Consider the following 26,190-nt stretch of genomic DNA (forward strand, 5'->3'; position numbering starts at 1 on the left):
GGCTCCATTAATTAATATACCCCCCCAGGCTCTATTAATTAATCCCCCCCCCAGGCTCTATTAATTAATATACCCCCCCAGGCTCTATTAATTAATATACCCCCCCAGGCTCTATTAATTAATACACCCCCCCCCCCAGGTTCCATTAATTAATTAAATACACATAAAAAAAAATAATAAACGCTAACTTACCTCAAAGGCTGCTCGCATCTTCTTCATCTGCTACATCTTCCTGAGTGAGAGCAGCGTCTATGGTGCAGCAGCAGGGACGCTGGCGGCATGAAGTCATCACGTCGGCAGCGTCCTGCACAGTATTAGACGCACAGAAATACATCGGCCGCGCCGATGCAACTGTGATCTGTGTATGCCCGCTTGCGGGCCTGCCCCCCTATCAGCCGCGCCGGCACTGTGAGTGCGGCGCTTCCCTCAATTACATCGGCAAAGTATGCAGATGTAATTGAGTTTTCTTATGTTGTCAGTGTGTGCCGTGGGCCCCTCTGGGACCTCTGGGGCCCCGGCATTTGCCCGGGTAAGCCGGGTGCTGGCGCCGGCCATGATGTCAGCTGCGGGTATATGGAGAGGTCTTGCGGACTGAGCCCTCTCCATAGAAGGTGGCCGTTTGCTGCATATTGCAGCAAACACCCACTAGTAACACCCGCGGTCAGTACTGGCACGGATCGTGGGTGTTAACCCTGTAAATGCCTTCAGCAAAGCTGCTTGAGGTATTTAAATACCAGCAGCAAGTGGGCGCCTCCATCTTGGATTTGTTTGCCGGCCCCAGTGAAGTAATTGGGGGGTGGTGATTGATTGCCATGATCTTATGGAGACCCGAGGCTGTATGGTTTTAATACAATGAGGAAAATCCCAATATACTGCCATACTGTAGTGAATTAAACCCTTAGGAGTTTAAAAAATAGTAAAAATACATTTTAAAAAGTTAAAAAAATTATATTAAAAAAACCAAAAAATTTAAATCCCCACCCCCTTTCCCTAGAACTCATATAGATAAACTGTAAAAATCATAAACATACTAAGTATTGCCGCATCCCAAAATTTCCGATCTATCAAAGTATAATAACGGTTATTCCCAACATTTAACACGCCATTTTGAAAAATATAAAAAATTCTATAAAAAGTGATCAAAAGACCGTACAGTCCTTATAATGGTAGCATTGAAAACATCATCAACAGTCACAAAAAATGACACCACGCACAGCTCCGTACACTGAAGTATGAAAGTTATTAGTGCCAGAAGACGGCAAAATGAATAATTTTTGTTTATTTATGAAAACATTATAAAACCTATACAAATTTGGTATCCCCGTATTCGCAACAACCAAAAGAATGAAGTAGACATTTCGTTTGGGGCGCACAGTGAAAGATGTAAAATTCAAGGCCACAAATGCAGTTTTTTGCCATTTTTACTGCATTTGGAATTTTTTCCCACATCCCAGTACATGGCATTGAATATTAAATACCATCACTATGAAGTGCAATTTGTTACGCAGAAAACAAGCCATCATACAGCTTTTTATATGGAAAAATAAAAAAGTTATACATTTTGAAGGTGGGGAGTAAAAAATGGGAAAGCAAAAATGAAAAAGAGCCTAGTCGGAAAGGGGTTAAGAAGAGCCTCTAAGGCCCGTTCCACACTTGCGAGTGTGATGTGATGAACTCGCATCACACTCGCAACGCATGCTGCCGGGAATGCACTGCCCGAACGCTGCACTGCGGAAGTGAACTGACATGCTGAGTTCACTCCCGCGGTGCAGCGTTCGGGCCGTGCGTTCCCGGCAGCATGCGTTGCGAGTGTGATGCGAGTTCATCGCATCACACTCGCAAGTGTGGAAAGGGTCTAAGACCCCAAGCAGATGCCAAACCTCTCCAACAGTAATGGAATGAGTCTCCAAGGTCGGTTTCATCCAGCATATGAAAAGCATTGTTGCATGCTGTGTCCATGTGCATGTTTTCTCTTTTCTTATTACAGCCCCACCTTACACCTGTTGCTTGCCTATACTTTTTGTTGTGTGATGTTGGTTTATGATAATTGGCAGTTACTGTTGTTATCATTGTTATGGGGTGCAGCCTCAGAGGAGAACTAATATACATCTTTTTGATTCTCTCATGGATATACTCTGATACTGAGCTATTTTTCCTGGATGCATCTTTGCAGATATCTGGTTAATTGTGGGTTTTGACATCTATCATTCCAGGGTAATTCAGATCTGTATATATCCCTAGCCTAATAAAGAAGCTCTCCTCACAAGAGATAAGTAAAGGTGGTTCAGCGCTAAGAGGAGCACTCAGAACCAGGTGCCAAAGATCCTTTTACCATGTAAGAAGATGTCTGTATTATGAATTAGAGAGGCTACGTGTTAAGCATTGCTACCCAAGAGCTTCTAGTTATCTCTGGCTGGCTGTGAGTCTTTGTACTCTAACTTTTAACCTTTTATGACTTTTCACTGAATTGTAAACAACTCATAACCATCTTGTGGCCCATATTTATTATTCTTCATGAACAGAAATTTATAAGTTACAACCGGTACACAGAGAAATTTGTTTTTGAAAAGAATCCAATTCAAAAAATACCACAACTGAACCCCTGAAGTCAGCATACATTTCCATAAAATTTAGTCTGTCCTCAAAGCTTTATTTTCAAGTACTGACAAATATTTTGACGGCAATAAAACAGTGTCCCCTGGGCAAGTAACACCTTCTTTTAACTTTACTAGATTGTTTCATAATTATCAATTTAATAGCTCATGCAAAACTTCAGCAGCAGTCTGGATAGCTTTTAGTATATAAGTAAAAATGGTTTTATAAGGAGTACAGTGCAGTGCACTCCTCTTTACCCGCTGCTCACATTCCAGGCAAAATACCCCATGACTTATGAGGCAAAGATTACATGCAAGACAGGAATTATTTTAGTCTTGGAACAGTCTGATGTCTACATATTTTATTCTGCTTTAAGTCATCGTATTAAGATATGCATTTCCTATGGCACTGCTATGTGTCGCTGCTTTGACCCGAGATTTAATTGCTTGCAGTTTATGGTGCCAGTGTGTGTGGCCATCTGCTTAGTGAGGAGCGCTTCTGGGGTCTCACTGATACTGCCTACAGTGCTGACCGTGTGAAAAAATATAGTTTTAGAAATGCTGCCAATAAATAAAAGTAAAACTTTAACCCCTTAAGGACGCAGCCATTTTACAGCTTAAGGCTCAGCCCCATTTTTTGGATTCTGACTTGCGTCGCTTTATATGGTTATAACTTTTGAACATTGTTACTTATCAAAGCGATTCTGAGATTGTTTTTTCCCACTTCATTTTAGTGGTAAATGTTGGCTGATAGATTTTGCAAGTTTTGATAATATTTTCAACAGACACATATCCATTGAAACAAAATAAAAAACACAGGGGTACATATATATATCTTTGTTTTGGCTTAGTTTTTTACTTCTTTGTTTGTTACTTTTTGTGGCACTTTTGCTGCATTTTTGCACGTAAGTCAGCCTATCTGCAAAGTTCACCACTGTCTAGTTTTCTGCTGTGATTTCATCTGAGTTATCAACTGATTCTAGATGTTAAAGTTGCATCTTTTTGATAATCCATACCTGCTCTGGTGTAAGTTGCAAAATTCACTAAAGACCTTAACTGTGAAGTATTAAAAAGGTAAAACTCCTAAGACAGAAAAGCAAAAAAAAAATCAGGTGCAAAAAGCCAAAACAAAGGTACATGTGTCCCAAAGAAAATAAAGGGTCTGGATGCTTGCTATGCATGCAATCACTGAAAAAACACCTAAAAGGGGAACCTGTCACCTCAAACATTCATACTAAGCCTCTCAAAATACATTAAGACCAGTGTAAAGGCATTGCAGTGTTTCGTAAACTGTTTTTTTACGGTTCCGATGGTCTCTAAAAACAATTTTTATTCATCTTGCTTTCATGACTGTATGCAGTCAAGAAGGTGGGATAGTTCTCTGCTCCTGTCAAGCTTCCCGCCTCCTCTCTGCCGCGTAGCTCACTAAAATCGACCCACTGCATCGCCCCTCCGCCATGCTTGCTACACAGGTTCGTAATCTCAGAACATGCACAGTGCATGGAAGGAGAAAGCCTGCTGGTCCCGGGTTCCTCTTTCCATTCACTGTGCATGTGTTAACATGCAGGCAGGGGCAGGGCCGGTTCAAGACAAAGTGGGGCCCTGGGCAAAACTAAAAGTGGGGCCCCAAAATAAAACTATTTTATGACCAGTCACAGTCAGCAAGAGGCTCCCTTTAGTATGGTAAAACAAACTGTAATTTTGGAGAATTTTATAGGAGATAGATAGCTGATAGGGAGATTGATGGGCAGCACGGTGGCTCAGTGGTTAGCACTACAGCCTTGCAGCGCTGGTCAACATCTGCAAAGAGCTTGTATGTTCTCTCTGTGTCTGCGTGGGTTTCCTCCGGGTCCTCCGGTTTCTTCCCACACTCCAAAAAATTACTGGTAGGCTGATTAGACTTGTGAGGCCCATTGGGGACAGGGACCGATATTTTCTGAAAGCATCAAAATAGCATCAAAGAGTTTATAGACACAGGCGCCTTCTTGCAACTTTGATTCGAAATGAAACATTTTACAAAAAAATACTTAAAATTTTTTCTCCAAACAGAAAATGTTTACCTTCACATCTCCTAAGTGTAATAGATGGACATGTGTAGAGTTCACAAATGTCCCATATTGATATGTTCTCATAAATAAATCATCATAATATCACTAAAACTGTAATAACTAGATATCTGCTTTTCAGCTAGAAAATTCACACAAATCTATCATTGTATGTTCCTTACACAATGGTCACCCAAATAAATAACTATATATCCATAAACCAAGATAATGAGATAATAAAGTCACTTTTAGATGTCGCCATTGTATTAGCTGCACAATAACAAAGCCCTCCGCGGATCATAAGAATGAGAGTGAAAACATCATAACATAGGTGTAAATAATGGAGGATGATGGGAAATAAAAACTTTATTCCAGAACATGTGTGTTTTTGGTGTTACATATAACTTTATGGACATGTTCTGGTCGCGGTGTAGTCACATTAGGCGAAGAGGATCGAATGTTCATCGTATCAGTCAATTTTCCCAACAACAAAAAACTATCACAAAATAAAAAAGAATAAGAGAGAAAGTGTGTTCTTAGATAGTTCTGCATAGAGAAGGGTTAAAAACATGAATATTAGTTGATATTATCTCTTCTAAAAATGTAGTAACATATAAAGTGAATATTTCCAGTATCTGTGAGGTGCAGCAGCTCTTGTGTGCAGCAAATTCTCCCTGCAGCCTGATGGCTAAGAATCTGGAGGGGGGGGGGGGTACGCTTCAGGGGGCTGTATCTCTGGCTCTGTGACACATAGAGCCTCACTTCTTTTTTCCTATGAAAGAAGAGAGTCTCCTCTTTTATATGAATCTAAAACTGTGTTTCTAAGTTTTAGGAAAATGGAGATAATAACTGTTGAACTGCCGTCGGGAGTGATTTTTATATATAAAAATGGCACCTGATATTCTCACTTTAAACCTGAATATCTCTGGATCCAGAGCACCTAGAAACAAGATTCAAGATTCATTTGAAAGAAGAGATTCTCCCTTTTCAGGGGGCAATTGCCACCTTTGCCTACCCATAGCGCCGGCCCTGGGCAGGGGTAAAGGGAAGGGCAGTCCCTGGCCCTCTCCTTCCAAGCACTGCACATGCGCTGAGATTACGAACCTGTAGGCAGTGACATGGGATAGCAGGCAGTGTGGTGGAGCCTTTACACTGGAATGCCTCTACACTGGTCTGTAAGGTATTGAGGCAACAGGTTCCCTTTAAAGTACCTAAAAGGATGAATAATAAAGCACAACAAATTGTGACTTCACTAAAAATGTAGATAATAATTTTGGATTACCATTCCTTTAAGTTGGCCACAGATTCAATAGCTGGCAGACTGTTATTTCCATAACTCCAATAGACCAACTAATTGCTAAAGTGCAATGATAAATATACAGTTATCTAATGATACGTAATGTGATGTTATTTGTACCTACGGTGTAATGCTGACCCCTAATGGCTGTTTCTTGTTTATGCAGGCTGGCATGAGGACTGGAGGTTGAGTACCTCATGTTCTAATTGGTTTCCAGAAAAGTGGAGCAACAAGATACATCACTAAAAACAACTGTCAGGTGTAGTTTTGAGTTTAGTCAGAGGGATATAGCAGTGTGGAGTGAGTTTAGCGTAAAGGAGGAATAGTTGTAAATCTGTAATATTGTGTAATATCCTCTACAGCCAATCCTGAGTGAGGGGAGTTATTCATATATTTGGCTTTCCAGCCACTCCCAGGTGACCAGTGCCTAGTCACACAGCAGATGCTAATGAAAGGTACAATATAACATATCTTTTTTTCTGTAAAACCTATTTTTTTTTATACAAAAACACTTTGGCAGTGTATGTACTATTCTCTGTGGGGACTGGGGGAGTGCCAAAAATGGGTCTCCTGGTGACAGGTTCCCTTTAAAGAAGACTTTACTATAAATATAGAATTTTAGGTTTTTTTTTTTTTTTTTTACATTCACCATGCGGGTCTATTAACCCCGTAACGCTGAAGCCACTTTTCACCTTCCTGACACGGCCCATTTTTTCACATCTGTCTTGTGTCACTATAAGTGGTTATAACCTTGGAAGCTTCAACATATAAAAGTGATTTTGAAAATGATTTCTCAGGACATGTTGTACTTCATGTTAGTTGAAATATTTTGCTGGTATTTCTTACGTTTATTCATGAATAAACAGATATTTGGTGTAAATTTGGAAAATTCTCGATTTTCGAAATTTAAAATGTTCTACTTTTTCAACGTAGTCATAACAGCAAAAATACTTGATAACTAACATTATGCATCCTCTCATATTTGTAGGAGGTTATGGGGCTTTGAACTATAGGAGCGATTTTTTCACATTTTCAGGAAAAAAGCAAAATCATGCTATTGAGAGATCAACCTGCTCAGATTTCCAGTCACTTTGAGATGCCTAAATAATAGTAAAACCCCATCAATTACCCTATTATACAGACTACACCCTCAACGTCTTTTATGACGTTTGTTAACCCTTTAATTGCTTTACAAGGGTTAAGACAAAATTGTGCGAAATTCTGAAATTTCAATTTTTTACCTAAATGAATGTGTTTTTTGTACACATTCTCAATGGATAAAATACTACACAAAGTTTGATACCCATCTCTCCCGAGTATAACAATCCCCCATATGTGGTGGTAACCTGCTGTATGGGTACATGCTAGGGCATCGAGGAGAAGCTGCGCCATGCAGAGCAGATTTGCTTTTGCCTTTTTTTATGGCTATACAATCTTTATTGTTTTGGAAATTTGGACAAATAAGGGCTTATTTTCTGCGACATGAGATGCACTTTACAAATACTTCATTGTAGTAGGTCATTCGATTATTGATGAGACTTTATTAACTTTTGAATATATGAAGGAAAAGAAATTAGTCAATTTTGGTCTTTCTTTTTGTATTTTTGAGGACCGCACACTAAAAATTCTAGCTTTTGAGTGCTAGGTACCTATATACTGGAAGGGAGGAGGAGTTTCAGTGTTCTGGCTCCATATATACTGGGGGGGTTTCAGTGTGGGGGCTAGCTACAGTATATGCTGGGGGTAGGTTTGCTGTCTTCCTGGTGCCAGGGTTCAGCATGTGGTGGAAAGGGTGGATACGTTACTGGGAAGGGCTAGGGATGACCGAGTTGTCGTGGTCCATGTTGGAACCAATGCCAAAATAGATGGCAGGTGGAGGAGCCTGAAGAATAACTTTAAAGAATTAGGTTCAAAGCTTAATAGCAATTCTCTGGAATTCCACCTATGCCATGCGCTACACAGAGAAGACAATGGAAGCTCAGGGAGTTAAATGCATGGCTCAGATCCTGATGGTTCGCCTGAGTCATTCAGTAATTACAAAACACTGACCAAAATCTGTAAGAAGGAAATAAAATCAGCCAAAATACAAAATGAAAGACAGGTGTCCAAAGATAGCAAAATAAATCCTTGTACCAGTAGTGTCCCAGTACCTAATCCCAGCTACTGGATAATATGGTTGTCGAGTGGTTGAGGAGTTGCCAAATGTATTATGTGATTCAGTTACTGTTTGCTCTATGCTGCCACCTACTGGCATAATTGTATAGGTGTAAGAGTTGTGGTCACATGACCTTCCCTCAGCCAGGCTGCCTGGGAGGCCTCTAGGGAGGAGTCTCCCAAGAGATACAGCTATTTAAGCTCATTCAATAGCGGCACGGCGCAGATACGGTGCCACACATGTGTGGCACCGATCCGGCCCGCACACCACAAAAAGATAGAGCATGCTCTATCTTTCAGCATGTGTACGGCCGTGTGCGGCTATTCTCTATGGAGGGAGGAGGGGTCACCTCCTCCTCCTCTCCAGCACACGGCGGTATGCCCGCACGGCGGGCATTCCGAGTGTGAATGTGCCCTTAGGCTGCTCTTCACATTCAGCCTAGGCCCCAGCTTCCAATACACTGATCTAGATAGAGATCTGTATTAAACAACACCAACATCCATTCCCAGCATTGGAGCGCTGTGGTGATCACGGCACCTCGAGAGATTTACCTCAGAATGCACCAAACTACCTACAGTCCAAGCCAGGAGGGCGTCCTCATCTATGACCTCATACACCAGAAGAGAGAGTCCTTTACAAGGCTCTTCTGCTCCACTCAGCGCCTGTAATGGTTCAGCCAACGTGAGTGCCATACTCCTAAGGATACATACATCTATCACTGTACGCCCTGCAATAAGGGAACGTGCCAGTAATGTCCGTAAGAATTTCCTAAAATTATTTCCCACAGTGAACCAAACTGTGTGGGCCCATCCATGGCAATGTAATATAGGATTAGACTGTACCCATTGCCAGTAGCAACCTGCTATAAAATACCCCAATAAGTTATGTCTCCATAGCCAGTATTAAGACTGCTAAAGATTATGTAAAAGGGAATAGTGACCAACACTCTTATCACCTCTCCTGCAAGTCTGTACCCTGAAAGGTCTAATGGTCTTATAGGCTTTTATCTGACAGTAAAGATTCCAGTTTACTCCAGTTATAAACCATATCTGAGTTGGTCATTACGGACTTACATCACCCCAAGAGGTTGTATAGACTCATTGTGAGAAACACAGGGCTAGCACCCCACAAAGCTGCCTGTGACACATGTACTATAAGCTCCAGCAAGCCTTTGTACCATAACACCAAGTCTCCCTCTGAGAACCACAAATTCGATGCTAAAAGAATGGGTCAGAGCAGGTTGGACCGCTATATTCTAAAAATAAGGAATTGATGACTGGAGACCAAGAGAAGGCTGAGATACTAAATGTTTTTTTTGATTATTTTTAGCTCCATGTATACTATAGAAGAAAGAACTTATAATGTGGGTGGTGCCAGTGCGGGTCATGCATTCTGTAATATACTGGATAGACTTGGTGAATGTAGACATGATCCAATCTAGGCTCAATAAAATCAATGTGTACAATGCTCCCGGAACAGATGGGCTACACCCCAGAGTTCTTAAAGAACTCAGTTCTGTTATTGCTGTGCCGCTATCTAAATTCTTCAGAGATTCCATAATGACTGGTACAGTGCCAAGTGACTGGCGCAAGTCAAATATTGTGCCAATATTTAAAAAGGGCTCTAGAACTTTGGCAGGCAATTACAGGCTTGTAAGCTTAACTTCTATTGTGGGGAAAATATTGGAAGGGTTAGTAAAAGACTACATACTGGAGTATGTGACATCAAATAGTATAATAAGTGACAGCCAGCGTGGGATTACTAAAGACAAATTGTCAGACTTATCTGATTTGCTTCTATAAAACGGTGAGCAGATCCCTGAATGGAGGAGCTGCTGTGTATATTGTGTTCTTTGATTTTGCAAAGGCATTTGACACTGTCTCTCATAGACGTGTCAAATAGATGGAGAAAATAAGGTCTATTGGTTTGGAAGGAATCATTTGCAATTGGGTTTGAAAACTGGCTGAAGGATCGTATCCAGAGAGTTGTGGTCAATGATTCCTACTCAGAACGGTCACCAGTTATAAGTGGTGTACCCCAGGGTTCTGTGCTTGGCCCACTACTATTTAATAAATTTATTCAAGATATAGAGGTAGGAATTAATAGCAGCTGAACCACTGGTAGCCAATCTGCAGTTACTTTTAGTTACTATGGCCTAACTTGCTGATCAGTGGCGATCTCAGTCAGCTACATAGAGATTAAAGATTAATGTCATCAAGTCTCTGCAGTTAATACTGTCACCACTACCTGTTGGAGCAGCTCACAAGGATCCATCACAGCCTTTATCTAGTCAGTTCATACAATAATCATTCTAAAATCATCTTTTCTTTATTATGTAAATGAGGCTGGTCACATGGCTAGAGACAGTGATGTCACCCCTGTTACCCCTCTCCTCTCCTCCCCCTGCTCATGTCTGAGTATAATGTATAGTAAAGCATGGCTAGTGTCTGTGTTTTATCTGCTGACCTGCTGCATCCTCCTAATACACAGAGACACAGACATCATCTACACAAGTACCTCACATGTTCTGCTATAACATGGCTGCATCCTGGAGCTGTTGTACCTCTCCTAAACACACACACACAGGCTGCAGGGGTGTGGCCACCAGCACCAGGAAGCACATCATTATACAGCCTCACATCATTATACAGGCTGTCAGTCATGCACTGGGGGTGTGGCTGTGCCTCCCACTCATGAATAAGGTGGACAGCTTGAATATGCTAATGCTTCATTGGACATTTCACAGGTCATTTGCATACAGCTTTAGGACCTCATTGCTTAAGTTTACAGGCATGTAGAGGGACAATGAAGGGATAGAGGCAATGCTTTCTAAGGGCAGTTTATTAAAATATATTTAGTTTAGGGGGTTAATTCGCCTGACGGGTTCTCTTTAATGCGGCAGTCTGCTCCATTGATCATTTTTGTGATCTGCGTGGGTCTTAGCACCTATCCCCGGGATAGGGCCTAACTTTTCTTCGTGGGAAAACCCCTTTAACCCTTTAAGGACCTTGCCCCTTTTTTGTTTTTTCATTTCCATTTTTTTTATGTGTAAAGAGCTCTGTGATGGCTTGTTTTCTGCATAACAAATTGCACTTCATAGTGATGGTATTGAATATTGCTGTGTACTGGGAAGCGGGAAAAAAAATTCAAAGTGCAGTGAAATTGGTGAAAAACCGCATTTGCAGCGTTTTCTTGTGGGCTTGGAAATTAACGGCTTTCACTGTGTGTCCCAAATGACATGTCTACTCTAATCTTTGGGTCGGTGCGATCACAGGGATACCAAATTTGTATAGGTTTTATAATGTTTTCATACATTTACAAAAATTAAAAACTCATGTAGAATTTTTTTATTTTTTTGCCATTTTCTGGCGCTAATAACTTTTTTATACTTTGGTGTACGGAGCTGTGGGTGGTGTCATTTTTGTGACTTTTGATGACATTTTCAATGCTACCATTTTTAGGCCCGTACAACCTTTTGGTCACTTTTTATTAATTTATATTTTTCAAAATAGCAAAAAAGTGCCATTTTCGACTTTGTGCGCTATTTTCCATTACAGGGTTAAATGTAGTGAAAAAACCTTATTATAATTTGATAGATCGGACATTTATGTATGCGGCAATACCTAATGGGGCTCATTTACTAAGGGACCGAACGCCGCATTTTCGTCGGGTTTCCCGAATATTCCTCTTTTGCCCTGAATTGCCCCGCGATCGAATTGTGGCGCATCGGCGGACATTGGTAAAAAAAATACATTATACTAGATTGATAGAGTAATAATGTAGATGTATACATTTATCTGCTTTTTGACAGGCACCACAAAGTACAAATCAAGGTGACGGATTCGGACAAGCCGCGGATTTTAAAAAAGGAAATGTGACGCAAGATCAAGCACTCAAATGCACCAGGAAGAAACAGGTGAACTCTGGCGGACCTCTGCGCAGAAGCGACACATGCAGGAACTCGGACGCACGATCTTAGTGAATCGTGCCGGACCCGAATCCTCGTCGGACAATGCACCGAGGGATCGCGACGGGACAGGGTAAGTAAATCTGCCCCAATGTGTTTGTGATTTTCAGAGTTTATTTATATTTACAGTCGGTCCCCTACTTAAGGACACCCGACTTACAGACGACCCCTAGTTACAGACTGACCCCTCTGCCCACTGTGACCTCTGGTGAAGCTCTCTGGATGCTTTACTGTAGTCCCAGGCAGCAATGATCAGCTGTAAGGGGTCTATAATGAAGCTTTATTGATAATCCTTGGTCCCATTACAGCCAAAAATTTTGAAACTCCAATTGTCACTGGGACAATAAAATAAAATTGTCTAGAACTTCAATTATAAAATATACAGTTTCGACTTACATACAAACTCAACTTAAGAACAAGCCTCCGGGCCCTATCTTGTACGTAACCCGGGGACTGCCTGTATATCAGTTCTAGGGAAACGGGGGTGATTTGAATTTTCAGACTCCCTAGGGTACTTTAACCCTAGGCTGTTCAATTGATCCTACCATATACTACTGTATGACAGTATATGGGGATTTTCCTCCTCATTCATTTCAATGTACTGATAGCACACTGTAATGAAAGGGTTAAAATGAGACAGCCTCGGGTTTTCGTAAGACCCGAGGCTGTCATGGTGATGGATCGGCGCTCCCCGATGAGGTCACGGGGAGCAATGATCCTCGGCAAGATGGCAGCCCCATTTGTTGGCGGCGATGTGCGGGTTAACACCCACGATTGGTGATAGAACAGATCGCGTTTGTTACCGGCAAGTCTTTGCTGCAATATGCAAAGACTTACCGGCTATGGAGAGGGCTCAGCCCGTGAACCCTCTCCATGCACCCGAGGCCAACTCATGACGTGCTATTATGTCACAGGTCGTGAAAGGGTTAAGGACGTAGCCAGTTTATAGCTCGAGGCTGTAAATATGATCGCTGCAGAGATCCATTATTTGAGGTTTATGCACCTCGTAACACAGCCTGCACCCCATATGTCCACCTCCTCCTAAAACAGCTTCCACCCTCATGTGTCCCCCTCCTCCTTGCACAGCCTCCACCGCGGTGTGCCCCCTCCTCCTTGCACAGCCTCCAACCCCGTGTGCCCCCTCCTCCTTGCACGGCCTCCAACCCGTGTGCCCCCCTCCTCCTCCTTGCATAGCCTCCACCCCAGTGTGTCCCTCTCCTCCCCATGTGTCCCCCTCTTCCTCGCACAGGCTACTCCCCTACATCCCCCTCCTCCTCACACAGCCTGCACCCCATATGATCCTCCTGCATATGATCCAGTCCCTCTCACCTAGCCTGTACCCCACACATATACCTCTCCTCCTCACACATCCTGCACCCTTTATGTCCACCCCCTTCTCACATAGCATTTACCCCCATATGCCTCCTTCTCACAGTCTGCACCCCCATATTTCTCTGTTCCCACACGGCATGCACCCCAATCTTCTTCACATAGTGTGCACACATCCCCCCCACATCTACTCCTCTGCCTGACACAGCCTGCACCCACATATACCCGCCTTCTCCTCACACATCCTGAACCCCCATTTGTCCTTCTCCTCATACAGCCTCCACCCTCATTTGTCCACTTCCTTCTCACAGTCTGCACCCCCATATTTCTCTGTTCCCACACGGCATGCACCCCGCTTTTCTTCACATAGTGTGCACGCATCCCCCCCACATCTACTCCTCCGTCTGACACAGCCTGCACCCCCATATACCCGCTTTCTCCTCACACATCCTGAACCCCCATTTGTCCTTCTCCACATACAGCCTCCACCCTCATTTGTCCACCTCCTTCTCACACAGCACCAACCCCCCCACATATCCCCCGCCTCCTCACACATCCTGCACCCTATATGTCAACCTCCTCCTAACACAGCCTACACCCTACATGCCCACCTCCTTCTGCACCCATGTGTGCCCCCTTCTCCTCCTTGCACAGCCTCTACCCTGTGTCCCCCTCCTTGCACAGCCTCTACCCCGTGTCCCCCTCCTCCTCCTTGCACAGCCTTTACCCCACGTCCCCCTCCTCCTCCTTGCACAGCCTCCACCTGTGTGTCCCCCTACTCCTCCTTGCACAGCCTCCACCTGTGTGTCCCCCTATTCCTCCTTGCACAGCCTCCACCCCCGTGTGTCCCCCTACTCCTCCTTACACAACCTCCACCCCCGTGTGTCCACTTCCTTGCACAGCCCTGTGTGTCCCCCTCCTTCTGCTTGCACAGCCCCGTGTGCCCCCTCCTCCTCCTTGCACAGCACCGCGTGTCCCCCTCCTTGCACAGCCCCGTGTGCCCCCTTCCTCCTCCTTGCACAGCCCCGTGTGCCCCCTCCTCCTCCTTGCACAGCCCCGTGTGCCCCCCTCCTCCTCCTTGCACAGCACCGTGTGTGTCCCCCTCCTCCTTGCACAACCCTGTGTGTCCCCCTCCTCCTTGCACAGCCCCGTGTGTCCCCCTCCTCCTTGCACAGCCCCCCCCCCGTGTCCCCCTACTTGCACAGCCTACACCCCCCGTGTCCCCCTCCTTGCACAGCCTACACCCCCATGTGTTCGCCTCCTTGCACAGCTTCCACCCCGGTGTGTCCCCCCTCATTCCACAGCTTCCACCCCCGTGTGTCCCCCCTCCTTGCACAGCTTCCACCCCTGTGTGTCCCCCCTGCTTGCACAGCCTCCACCCGGTGTGCCCCCTCCTCCTTGCACAGCCTCCACCCCGTGCCCCCCTCCTCCTTGAATAGCCTCCATCCCAGTGTGTCCTTCTCCTCCCCATGTGTCCCCCTCCTCCTCGCACAGGCTGCATATGATCCGCCTCCTCCTGCATATGATCCAGTCCCTCACCTAGCCTGTACCCCACACATATCCCTCTCCTCCTCACACAGCCTGCACCCTTTATGTCCACCCCCTTCTCATATAGCCCTTAACCCAATATGCCTCCTTCTCACAGTCTGAACCCCCATATTTATCTGTTCCCACACGGCATGCACCCCACTCTTCTTCACATAGTGTGCACATACCCCCCCCCACATCTACTCCGCCTGACACAGCCTGCACCCCCATATACCCGCTTTCTCCTCACACATCCTGAACCCCCATTTGTCCTTCTCCACATACAGCCTCCACCATCATTTGTCCACCTCCTTCTCACACAGCACCAACCCCCCCACATATCCCCCGCCTCCTCACACAGCTTGCACCCTATATGTCAACCTCCTCCTAACACAGCCTACACCCTACATGCCCACCTCCTTGTGCACCCATGTGTGCCCCCTTCTCCTCTTTGCACAGCCTTACCCTGTGTCCCCCTCCTTGCACAGCCTCTACCGTGTCCCCCTACTCCTTTGTGCACAGCCTCCACCCCCGTGTCCCCCTACTCCTCCTTACACAACCTCCACCCCCCTGTGTCCCCTTCCTTGCACAGCTCCCACTCCCCGTGTGTCCCCTCCTCCTCCTTGCACAGCCCCGTGTGTCCCCCTCCTTGCACAAACCCCCACCCCCCCTCCTCCTTACACTGCCCCCACCCCCCTGTGTTCGCCTCCTTGCACAGCCTTCACCCCCCGTGTGTCCGCCTCCTTGCACAGCTTTAACCCCCCCCTGTGTTCGCCTCCTTGCACAGCTTTCACCCCCTTATGTGTCCGCCACCTTGCACAGCTTTCACCCCCCGTGTGCCCCCCTCCTTCCACAGCTTCCACCCCCGTGTGCCCCCCCTCCTTCCACCCCCGTGTGTCCCCCCTCCTCCCGGCACAGCCTCCACCCCCGTGTGTCCCCCCTCCTCCCGGCACAGCCTCCACCCCCGTGTGTCCCCCCTCCTCCCGGCACAGCCTCCACCCCCGTGTGTCCCCCCTCCTCCCGGCACAGCCTCCACCCCCGTGTGTCCCCCCTCCTCCCGGCACAGCCTCCACCCCCGTGTGCCCCCCTCCTTCCACAGCTTCCACCCCCGTGTGCCCCCCCTCCTTCCACCCCCGTGTGTCCCCCCTCCTCCCGGCACAGCCTCCACCCCCGTGTGTCCCCCCTTCTCCCGGCACAGCCTCCACCCCCGTGTGTCCCCCCTCCTCCCGGCACAGCCTCCACCCCCGTGTGTCCCCCCTCCTCCCGGCCCAGCCTCTACCCCCGTGTGTCCCCCCTCCTCCCGGCACAGCCTCTACCCCCGTGTGTCCCCCCTCCTCTCGGCACAGCCTCCACCCCCGTGTGTCCCCCCTCCTCTCGGCACAGCCTCCACCCCCGTGTGTCCCCCCTCCTCCTGGCACAGCCTGCACCCCATATGTGGGCCTCCTCCTGCATATGTTCCAGTCCCTCTCACCTAGCCTGCACCCCACACATATCCCTCTGCTCCTCACACAGCCTGCACCCGTTATGTCCACCCCCTTCTCACATAGTCTGTACCCACATGCCCCCTTCATACAGCCTGTACCCCCATATGTGGGCCTCCTCCTGCATATGTCCCAGTCCCTCTCACCTAGCCTGCACCCCACACACATCCCTCTGCTCCTCACACAGCCTGCACCCATTATGTCCACCTCCTTCTCATAGTCTGTACCCACATGCCCCCTTCATACAGCCTGCACCCCATATGTGGGCCTCCTCCTGCATATGTTCCAGTCCCTCTCACCTAGCCTGCACCCCACACAAATCCCTCTGCTCCTCACACAGCCTGCACCCGTTATGTCCACCTCCTTCTCACATAGTCTGTACCCACATGCCCCCTTCATACAGCCTGTACCCCCATATGTACCCCTACTCACACAGCTTGCTCCATTGTACCCCCTTCCTCTTCCGTTTGAACCTGTTTCCCTCTCCTGCAGCCTGCACTCCAATTTGTCCAACTCCTTCTCAATCTGCACCCCCATATTTCTCCTGTGTTTCCTCCTCCTCACACAGCCTGCACCCCATTTCCCTTCCTTCCCCTCAGTCCCCGTGTGTCCCTCACATCTAGCTCCTCACACAGGATCACCCTCATGTGTTCCCCTCCTCAATTCCTGTTTAATCTCCTTTTAGAGCCAGCACTTGGCAGCTTCCTCTAACTGTGTTGCCAAGCTCCATAATTCTAGTGTAGCTCCTCCCATACCAGTCCGGTCACGTGCACCCGACGTCAACTAAGGTCCTTTAGCTTATTAGCATCTACCTTGATTTGTACTTTGTGGTGCCTGTCAAAAAGCAGATAAATGTATACATCTACATTATTACTCTATCGATCTAGTATAATGTATTTTTTTTACCAATGTGTCTTGTGATAATCTAATTATAAAAGCTATATCTGTGTATCACGTTTATCAGGCACAGCACTAAGGCTGGGGTCCTGACATCGCACTATATATAGACCTGTGGGTGGCGCATGTGTTTCTCTTTATACCAGGCAGCGTGCAATGAGGAGCTGTGTGAACAAGAATGTCCCTGCTGAGGTGGCGGCATCGTTGTCCAGGTGTCATGGTATTATGGAGCCCGGGTGATGCCTGGGAGTGAGGAGTAGACGTGTTGTGCAGGTGAGGACTGCATGTGACTTCTGTCCTGACTCTTCTCTAGTATCTGTTTAGGGCGAGGTGAAGGATTAGTACTGGTACTCCTGTCCAGTGTACTCTGATGTATCTAACATTAGGACTAAAGTAGCAGTATCCTCCCTGCTCTGGTGTAACTTAATAATCCTTGACCCTATCTGCTATTGAATAGTGGCTTCCGGGGTGTGAAGTAGCTTGGTTGGAAGCTAAAGCTACTCCATGCTGCAGTACCCTTGGCAGTGCTGCCTTTGTGATCCTATTCATCCTTATGCCTATACGCGAGATGTGCTCCCATGGAGCTACTGTCCACATGCAAAAGCTTCATAGTGGCACAGGCAAAAGAATCGTGCGCTGTGAATGCACAGTGCTGCTAAGGCTACTTGGGTATAGAATAGCTACTCGATGCCACAGTAGCCTTAGGTAATTTAGATGTAAGGATTTTAACGAGTTGGTTTAGGACAGTGGTGGCGAACCTATGGCACGGGTGCCAGAGGTGGCACTCGGAGACCATTCTGTGGGCACTCAGGCCTTCACCCCAACACAGAGTTTGCCAGATAGGAATCAAGGCTTTCTCCTGTGATCCAATACAGCCCGGGACGTGCCATGCTCAGCGCTATTTTAAAGCAACATCCTTGGCTGCCAGGACAACAGGAGGAGTGAGAAGGTGTGGATAGAGATGGATTGTCATTTGAGCTCCTGCTCTGGGTCCCCTGATTCTTCCTCTTCAGTAGACCCTGGAGGGAAGCTACAATCCAAATGTCTCCATCATCTTTCTATTGTATTGGTGAACTCAGGACACCAACACAATTAAAACCTGTGATATAGCAGGGATCAACAAGTTACTGCTTAAATTGTCATGTTGGCACTTTGCGACATACAAGTGGGTTTTGGTTGTAGCTTGGGCACTGTGTATCCAAAAGGTTCACCATCACTGGTTTAGGATATAGGTTTATTAAAGGGAACCTGTCACCATGTTTTCACAACTACAGGTAGTGGCATGTTCCTATAGAGCCCTAGTAATCTAGGACTTTTTTGTTAGTTTCCCCAAGATCCCCATAAAATCAGTTATAATTTTGCCTGTATCTGCAGCTTTGGAGCGAGCTGTGATCAGTTAAGCTACTTAACATTAGCAAACTGTACCTCATGTACATATCTGACCACATTAAACAATCTCAGCAGCCTGCTTGGACTTCTACTTCTCTCCATGCAGGCTTCTGTGACTTTGTTGTACAATATGCTGTTATTTCATGAGATGTATGCTTGGTGTACAGTTTTCTAATGCGTTAGGACCTGCCATGATGTCTCCCTGGTCACAAGACATTACGACTGCATACATACAGAGATGGGATGAAGCAAAGATGCTGGATTCGGCTGAGGCCACGCTCACTACGACTTGCTGTAGCCATGCTTAGATGCCAGGTAAAACTATCAGTTGAGGATATGGGAATCTCAGGGGAACAATTTTTATCTACAATAAAGGTGTCACTACTAGGGCTCTATAGGAACCTGTCACTACCAGTATTTCTGAAAAAATGTGGTGAAGGGTTCCCTTTAAATTAGATTAGGGCTGAGTCATTTACATCAGATCTACTGTATATACTCGAGTAAGAGCACCTGCCGTGGGAGGGCGTCGGAAGATGAGTACAGTGTTTGTTTTTTTTTCCTACAGGAATTGTATTGCAGGCAGAGGGCTGGGCCAGCTGTTTGCGGCACCCTCGGCTTATACTCGAGTCATTGGGTTTTTGCAGTTTTTGTCAAAATTGGGTGGGTGGGGGTCACGGCTAATGCTAAAGTGTATACAGTACTTCTGATGGAAATTTCCTAATGGTAGGCTTCTATTGAGTTGAATGGAACCTGGATTTAGGTGCTGGTACCAGAGGCCTGGGATCGGCTAGGAGCTTCACAGGACTTGCAACTTCTGCTTGCTTTAATTCACTTTTATTCTCAACTACAGTTCCTGGGGCGTTGTTGTGGCAATCATGGTTAAGCTAGCCTTAAAGGGACACTGAAATTCATGGATCAGCCTTTTGATATGTTTGAATAACGGGCCCCATCCTTTGCTGCTTGTAAATTCTTGTTTAGTTTGAAATTATTTAATCTTCTCTAGGACCATGTGCCTTCAAAGTATCCGGTAGATGATTCAGCATCTGAAGGTCAAAGCCTGGAAATTCACTGATCTTGTAGAAGTAACATGTAAGTTTCTTTTTTTTTAAATTTTTTATTGAGTTTTAGAATAAGTTTGTTTTTATATAGCGGACCAAAAATGGAACAAATTGATGAAATCACCAGTCAGTTTGAAGGCAAATAACCATACACCATAATGCAACAATTATTCAAATTGCCCTCCCCTAGAATTTATAAAAACAAATATTAAAACGTGTTGGGTATTCCCATGCCCTAAAAATGTCTAATCTATGAAAATATATTAAAAAACCTGTTATTCCTAGTGGTGAGCCGCATTATGGAAAATGGTGCCCAAATGTCCAAAACTCCTTTTATGCCATTTTACATATAAAAATTAATAGTGATAAAAAGATGAGACCTCAAAATAGTAGCAATAAGTATGTCGGCACATCTTTCATAAAAATCACTTCTTACACAGCTCCATACAGCAAAGTATGATTAAGATATTAATCATTTTTAAAAAGGTTTCATTGTGTTTTAATTCAATTATAAAATTTGTATAAATTTGGTATCACTGATCATACTGAACTGAAAAATAAAGTAGATGTATTATTTGGATTGCAGCAAAAGTTGCAAAAATGGAGAGCACAAGAAAGTGACAGATGCATTTTTGGCCATTTCACATTTGGAATAGGTTTCCAGCTTCCCAGTACATGGCATTGCACATTAAATAACTTCAGAAGTGGTTTGTTACATGGAAAATAAGCCCTCACATAGCTCTGTACACAGAAAAAATGTAAGTTAGATTTTTGAAGGTGTGGAACAAACCACACAATTCTACGTTTACTAGCGCAATTGGGGCATGCCTTGGCCTGAATGCTTTTGCAGTGAAAAGCTTGCAATCAGTAAATTATTGCATGCGTTTCACTGGAAATGTCGAGGCGATCAATATACAGCTGCCTTGTGGTGTTGACTTCCAGTATCTGATGATACTGAGCCATAATGGAAGTCTCTTTGAAGTCAGTGGAGCGCAGACTCAAGCCACATGTCACTGGTAGCTCAATGTTTATGGAAAAACAATGTGGTGTCCCTGTGATGTTAGCACTGGGCTTTGAATTGATATGAAAATATCTGTGCCCCTTTGTTTTGACATGCAGAGGGTCTGAGGGACATCAGAACTGCAGCTCCAAAAAATGGTGTGCTCTTATTGCAATACAGGCCTCTAGTTGAATGCAGCTGAGGCTTGTTATTGGCTCTTCAGTGGGCTTTTTGCTGTGGCTGCATTGGATAAGAGATGTAAAATGTGTAAATTATTTAAATTGGTCTAATTTTATTTTATATTTTTTTTACCAGGTGGCTGTTTCTTGTGGTGGAAGATGAATACAGGCTTGCATATCAGGTATGCAGTAATCTAAATATTGCCTGTCCCAATGATGGCAGCACTGGGCTCTGAATCATGAGTGAAAATGTGCCCCCACTGACTTGACATCCAGTGGGTCTGAGGGACAGGACATAATGGCACAACTAGGTTAAGCTGTATTGAATGTTAAAACAAAGGTTGTCTCCTCCATGCCACCCTTTGATAACAAACGTTGTTTGATAACTGTTGCTCCAGCTCTTGGACTTTTGTTTTCTTCTGGTTCCACTGAAATGGCACAGCGCCTTGGTGGTCCTATGATAAGATTAGTCTACAGCCCCGGCTGTCCTAGAAGATAACTCCTCTTGCTTTGTTTCAGAAATTGTAGTTCTCCTAAATTTATTGAAATGTGATGCCAGTTACAATTTTCTTTTCAGGTGCTGGAGTCGGACCCTCCACCTTAATCTACATGTCAGGTATATAGACCTTCTCAAAAAACAATATATAATATGTCCCAATGATGCCAGCACTGGGCTTTGAAAGCTGTGAAATCAATTGTGCCCCCACTGACTTGACATACAGTGGGCCTGAGGGACACTTCAGACTTGTATAAACTGCAGAAGACACTGAAGACTGGCCACTTGTGACTGCCTCTGACCCTAGCCCTAGAGGTGTAGCGGCATACTCCTGCTTATTGGAGTTGGCTTACTCATGTTTTATGTATACAACTTATTATATTCAATTTTGGTGTAGCTATGTATGCAGTAATCTTTTCCTGTTACAGCTGGTCTCTGCCATGTCAGGGGGCTGCTGTGTACAGAGGAAATGCTGTACTGCTTCTGCTTTGAGCAGTGAAAGGAGTAACAGCCTGAAGAGTGGGGGGGGAGCAGATCATGCATGAAACCATGTAGTGTCTGCTCCTCTCACAGATGGCTCACAGGACGCTGTAGGGGAGAGTGCTCTTTAAGCGTTGTGCCCACATACTCCAATCTCCCATCTTGTGGGCAGGAGCCATTGGAAGGAATTTCTCACCGATGTTTCTGATTTCATAAAAATTCATTACACCATAAATGAATACATATTGGTAGATTGTTTAATACGTTGCCATACAGAATTATAATAGCAGTTGTGAACTGTTTAAGGAACAATATTACAAAGTTGGTTTGCACATGTGGACACTCCCTGATCATTTTCTTTCTCTTACAGGTTGTGTCAAAATGGAGAAGGACTACAGTGAACTTTTTAATATTGTTTAATAGCATACTTGGAATACATGTTGAAGTAAAGTTTAGCTTTATGGAACTTGTTTAAAATGTGTACATGGACTCATTTACATATCTTACACCAATAATGTCTGCAGTAAGCTGAAGCATCGAGAGTCATCACCCTTGCTTTGTAAAATAATGTGTTCTATAGCCTGTGGGACAGAAATGCCCTGTGCTGGCCACTCCAGCATGGGCCCCCTTCACACTTCGTGAGGAGGTGCCTTAAAGAACACCTGTCATCAGGTCACTACTACCTTTTGGAACAGCTCGCAAGGATCCATCACAGCCTTTATCTAGTCAATTCATACATTAATCATTATAAAATCTTTTCTTGTGTAAATGAGACTGGTCCAAGGCAGTGATGTCACCCCTGTTTCCACCCCCCCTGCTCATGTGTCATTTATAGTAAAGCATTTCTAGTGTCTGCTTTTTCTCCTGACATGGTGTGTTCTTCCATACACATGTGTGAGACACTGACATCGGGTACCTTTTATGTTCTACTAATAACATGGCTGCCTGGAGCTGTTGTATCTCTCCTGTACACACACAGGCTGCAGGAGGAGCCATTATACCTCATACCATTATACAGGCTGTCAGTGAAGCACTGGGGTTATGGCTGTACCTCCCACTCATGAATAAGCTGTACATCTTCAATATGCTAATGACTCATTGGACATCTCAGGTCATTAGCATTCAGCTTTAGTTCCTGGTTACTTAAGTTTACAGGCATGCTGAGGGACAATGCTTTCTACTTGCAGTTTATGAAAATATATTTAATTTTGGGGGGATTAATTTGCCTAATGGGTTCTCTTTAAGTGGGTAAGTGGTTGCAGATCCTGGCTATGCACCAGGAATTGTGATTATTCCAGGGATTGTAATTGTAAAACACAGTACATCATCATATGTAGCAAAATGAGGATGTGGCTTATGGCTGCTTTGCTAGCTGTTTTACTTATTCAAGTGTTCTCCTGGAACAGTCAGTTTATTTTTACACAGAGAAACCATGCATATGTCTTTAAAAGCAGTATAAAATGGGACCTGGATTAGTTGACCAGGCTGTGGTGTGTTTTGGCTTTCATATTACTGATGCATCGGGTAGCCTTGTACTGGATGTGGCTTCCAAATCCAATATAAAGAGATGGCAAGTGCAATGGAAAGGATCCCAACTATGACTGACAGTGCTAATATGGTTCCTCCTGCAAAGAGAGAGACTAGTTAGTGTAGCTACATATTTGAGGGAAAACCAGAAGCAAATACCTAGTACTGTGGTTATTTTGCAGATGCAGTGTTTGCCTTTAACCCATCATGTAACATATTGCGATGTTGCACTACAGTGCTCCCCATATAAAGTACCATAGAGGGGTCTGAAAAATGGTTAAAAAAAAAATAAAGCGTAAAATTTGAATCACTCCACCCTTTCCCTAGAACTGATATAAACCATAAAAATCATGAACATGTTGGGTATTGCTGTGGCCCAAAATGTCCAATCCATCAAAATATAACAGTTACTCCTGGTGTTTAAACCCATAACAGAAAATGGCCATTTTACAACATATAAAATATTTAAATGTGATCAAGAGGCTGTACACTACTTAAAAGGGTAGCATTAAAAACATCACATCCCATACATCGCTCGGTAAATCCAAGTATAAAAGTTATAAGAGACAGAAGATGGCATTGATTTTTGTAAATATATGAAAACATAAAATCTATATAAATTTGGTATCCTAGTGATCATATCAAACAATATAGAAGACATGTCATTTGGGGTGCACAGAGAAAGCTGTACAAACCAAGCCTACAAGAAAATGGTGCAAATGTGTTTTTATCACACTTCACTGCATTTGGATTTTTTTTCCCCATCGAAAGTAAGCAGCTCCTAGTGCTAAAACAAATGCAGAAGTGTTACACTGCTAGCGTTATTGGAAACTTCAGATAACACTAACACCTAACTACAAACGCCAGACAGCTCTCAAAGCGGTCTGGCGTATTCATGAAGGTGTGGTCTGAGGCGCTGACTCTTCCTTGGGCCGGCAGTGACTGCTGTGTGTCATGCAGTAGTCACTGTCTCTAATCCCACCCCTCATGAATACGCTGGACCGCGCATCTGTATGGACCAGCATGTGCTGCGTTTGTTTTAGCACTAGGAGCTGCTTACGTAGTGCCGTATTTCAGGGTGACAGGTCCTCTTTAAGAGGTAGAACTTGATTAAGGCCATGTAGACATGGCTATGGGTTGTGGATTTTAAAATGTCGTTCAGCTTTGGGTAAAGATTTAAAATTGAAGCTTAAACTGTGGACTGTTACTTGTGGCCTAACTTATCAATTTGCCAGTGCTGCTCACATGACATAAGAAACACTGGCTGAGCAGGAATGGGCCTGGGTAGACTGCTCATGCCCTGGTCTCTGGAATCCATGGCCATGTTCATGATTCCATAAAATCAAATTGGGACATGTGCTAGCTAATGAAAACATCTCCATTTCACATTCTATCTGCATGAGACAAAAGTTTGCGATGGGAAGAAGATTCTTACCTTTGTAAAATGCAAGTTGGGAACAAGCAACATGTCAGTGTTTACCAGAAAAACACAGGCCTCTACTCGCATTTACAGTTGGCAGAAACTGATCCCTGCTCACTTGAATTACATTTCTAAACACAATTTGAAAGCAGCCTGTGACCTTGGCCTTGGGATAGCCCTGCATGGATGCCAAATGTATGCAGGGAAGTGGGTGTGAATTTTTGAGGTCCGTAATAAAAGTCCATATAAAATATCTGCACTGCATGCCAGATTTATAAAATACTCATATAAATGGTACAGTATTATACAGCAGATATGTTGTATGGGTCACTATAACCATCTAAATCCTGGACCTTTGTTGGTTGTCCTTTTTGGGAACCAATCTAAGATGGCAGCTCTTGGCTAGACCTGATGTTTTCATATATTCCTTGTGTGCTTCCAGCTTGACATCATTTACAATGTCAGGCTATCCATTGAAATCCTGCATGCAATAAAATTAGTTGTAATACAGTTTCAGAAATGGCAGATTGTACTTTTGGCTACTTTAGTTGTTTATTTTGCAATTGTTACCTCCTTTTTGTTGCTGCTGAATTTGGCATTCCCCCCACCAGTCTAGTGGGATAACTGGCGCCATAAGCTGAGAAAAGATATGCAGTGGGCAAGGAGATGTACATCCTGGCAATGCCAACGTGTATGGTTCCCTATTTGACTCATTCCGATAATACATTCCAACACTGTATGTGCTAGGATATAAAAGGGATCTTGTTAATAATACATGGCATGCCACAGTGAATGCATATAACTTGTACCCATTAACCATCAGTAGGCATTACTAAAAGAAAGAAAAGGAAAGTCTGCAACAGTTTACTGATTCTAAAGTAAATTTAAAATTGACGTTTTAAGCCATCAACTCCACAAATAATGAATGCAATAAAAATGTTAATCCAAAAACATTAAAACTTTTTCGACCAACATGATACATTCTTGAGGCACAGTTGATTTGACACACTTCCAGTCTGAACAGACTCTTAATCATAGATGATTAATCAAAGATTAAGCGTCCATTTGGACTTGAAATAAGTCGATGACCTGAGCCGATCGAGCGTGTGTCATTCTTTGAAATTTCTATTTATTCAAAAGTAATTCTTTCAAACCATGTACAGGAAACTCAAAGCTTCAACCAAAAATAAACAGTCGCTAGTCTCAGCGGAGAGTTGAAACCTAAGAGAAGATGCAGCTTTGTTAGTAGAGTGTGCACAATTTAAATCATCTTATGCTGTTGACCCTGTTCACAGGTTGCAGTTAAAACTGCATCGCAATCAGCTTTGAGGTGGTTTTAGGGGAAGTTT

The 26,190-nt window shown here is 44.4% G+C and overlaps 1 protein-coding gene, 1 long non-coding RNA gene and 3 other non-coding genes across 7 annotated transcripts in view; 4 read left to right on the forward strand and 1 right to left on the reverse strand.

Annotated features, from left to right (window-relative positions):
- Positions 1–17,414: 17,414 nt before the first annotated feature.
- Positions 17,415–22,371, forward strand: LOC140063958 (uncharacterized). The gene is made up of 5 exons (XR_011847668.1): positions 17,415–17,565; positions 19,685–19,770; positions 21,055–21,100; positions 21,496–21,534; positions 22,265–22,371. It is a non-coding gene; the product is annotated as an uncharacterized lncRNA (long non-coding RNA).
- On the forward strand, positions 20,786–20,874 carry LOC140066660 (small nucleolar RNA SNORD88). Its single transcript, XR_011848490.1, has one exon. It is a non-coding gene; the product is annotated as a small nucleolar RNA SNORD88 (small nucleolar RNA).
- LOC140066661 (small nucleolar RNA SNORD88) lies at positions 21,124–21,210 on the forward strand. The gene has a single exon (XR_011848491.1). It is a non-coding gene; the product is annotated as a small nucleolar RNA SNORD88 (small nucleolar RNA).
- Positions 21,568–21,656, forward strand: LOC140066662 (small nucleolar RNA SNORD88). Its single transcript, XR_011848492.1, has one exon. It is a non-coding gene; the product is annotated as a small nucleolar RNA SNORD88 (small nucleolar RNA).
- The window catches only part of LOC140063957 (testicular acid phosphatase homolog), a 90,412-nt gene continuing 86,351 nt past the window's right edge, over positions 22,130–26,190 (reverse strand). For all 3 annotated transcript variants that reach the window (XM_072110281.1, XM_072110280.1, XM_072110279.1), the window contains 2 exons: positions 25,412–25,584; positions 22,130–23,519 (listed from right to left, as the gene is read on the reverse strand). In XM_072110281.1, the coding sequence (XP_071966382.1) occupies positions 23,404–23,519; positions 25,412–25,584 (289 nt within the window). In that variant the 3' untranslated portion in view covers positions 22,130–23,403. The remainder of the gene's footprint in view (positions 23,520–25,411; positions 25,585–26,190) is intronic.

This window comes from Engystomops pustulosus, chromosome 6 (genome assembly GCF_040894005.1).
Source record: "Engystomops pustulosus chromosome 6, aEngPut4.maternal, whole genome shotgun sequence".
Classification (NCBI taxonomy): domain Eukaryota; kingdom Metazoa; phylum Chordata; class Amphibia; order Anura; family Leptodactylidae; genus Engystomops; species Engystomops pustulosus.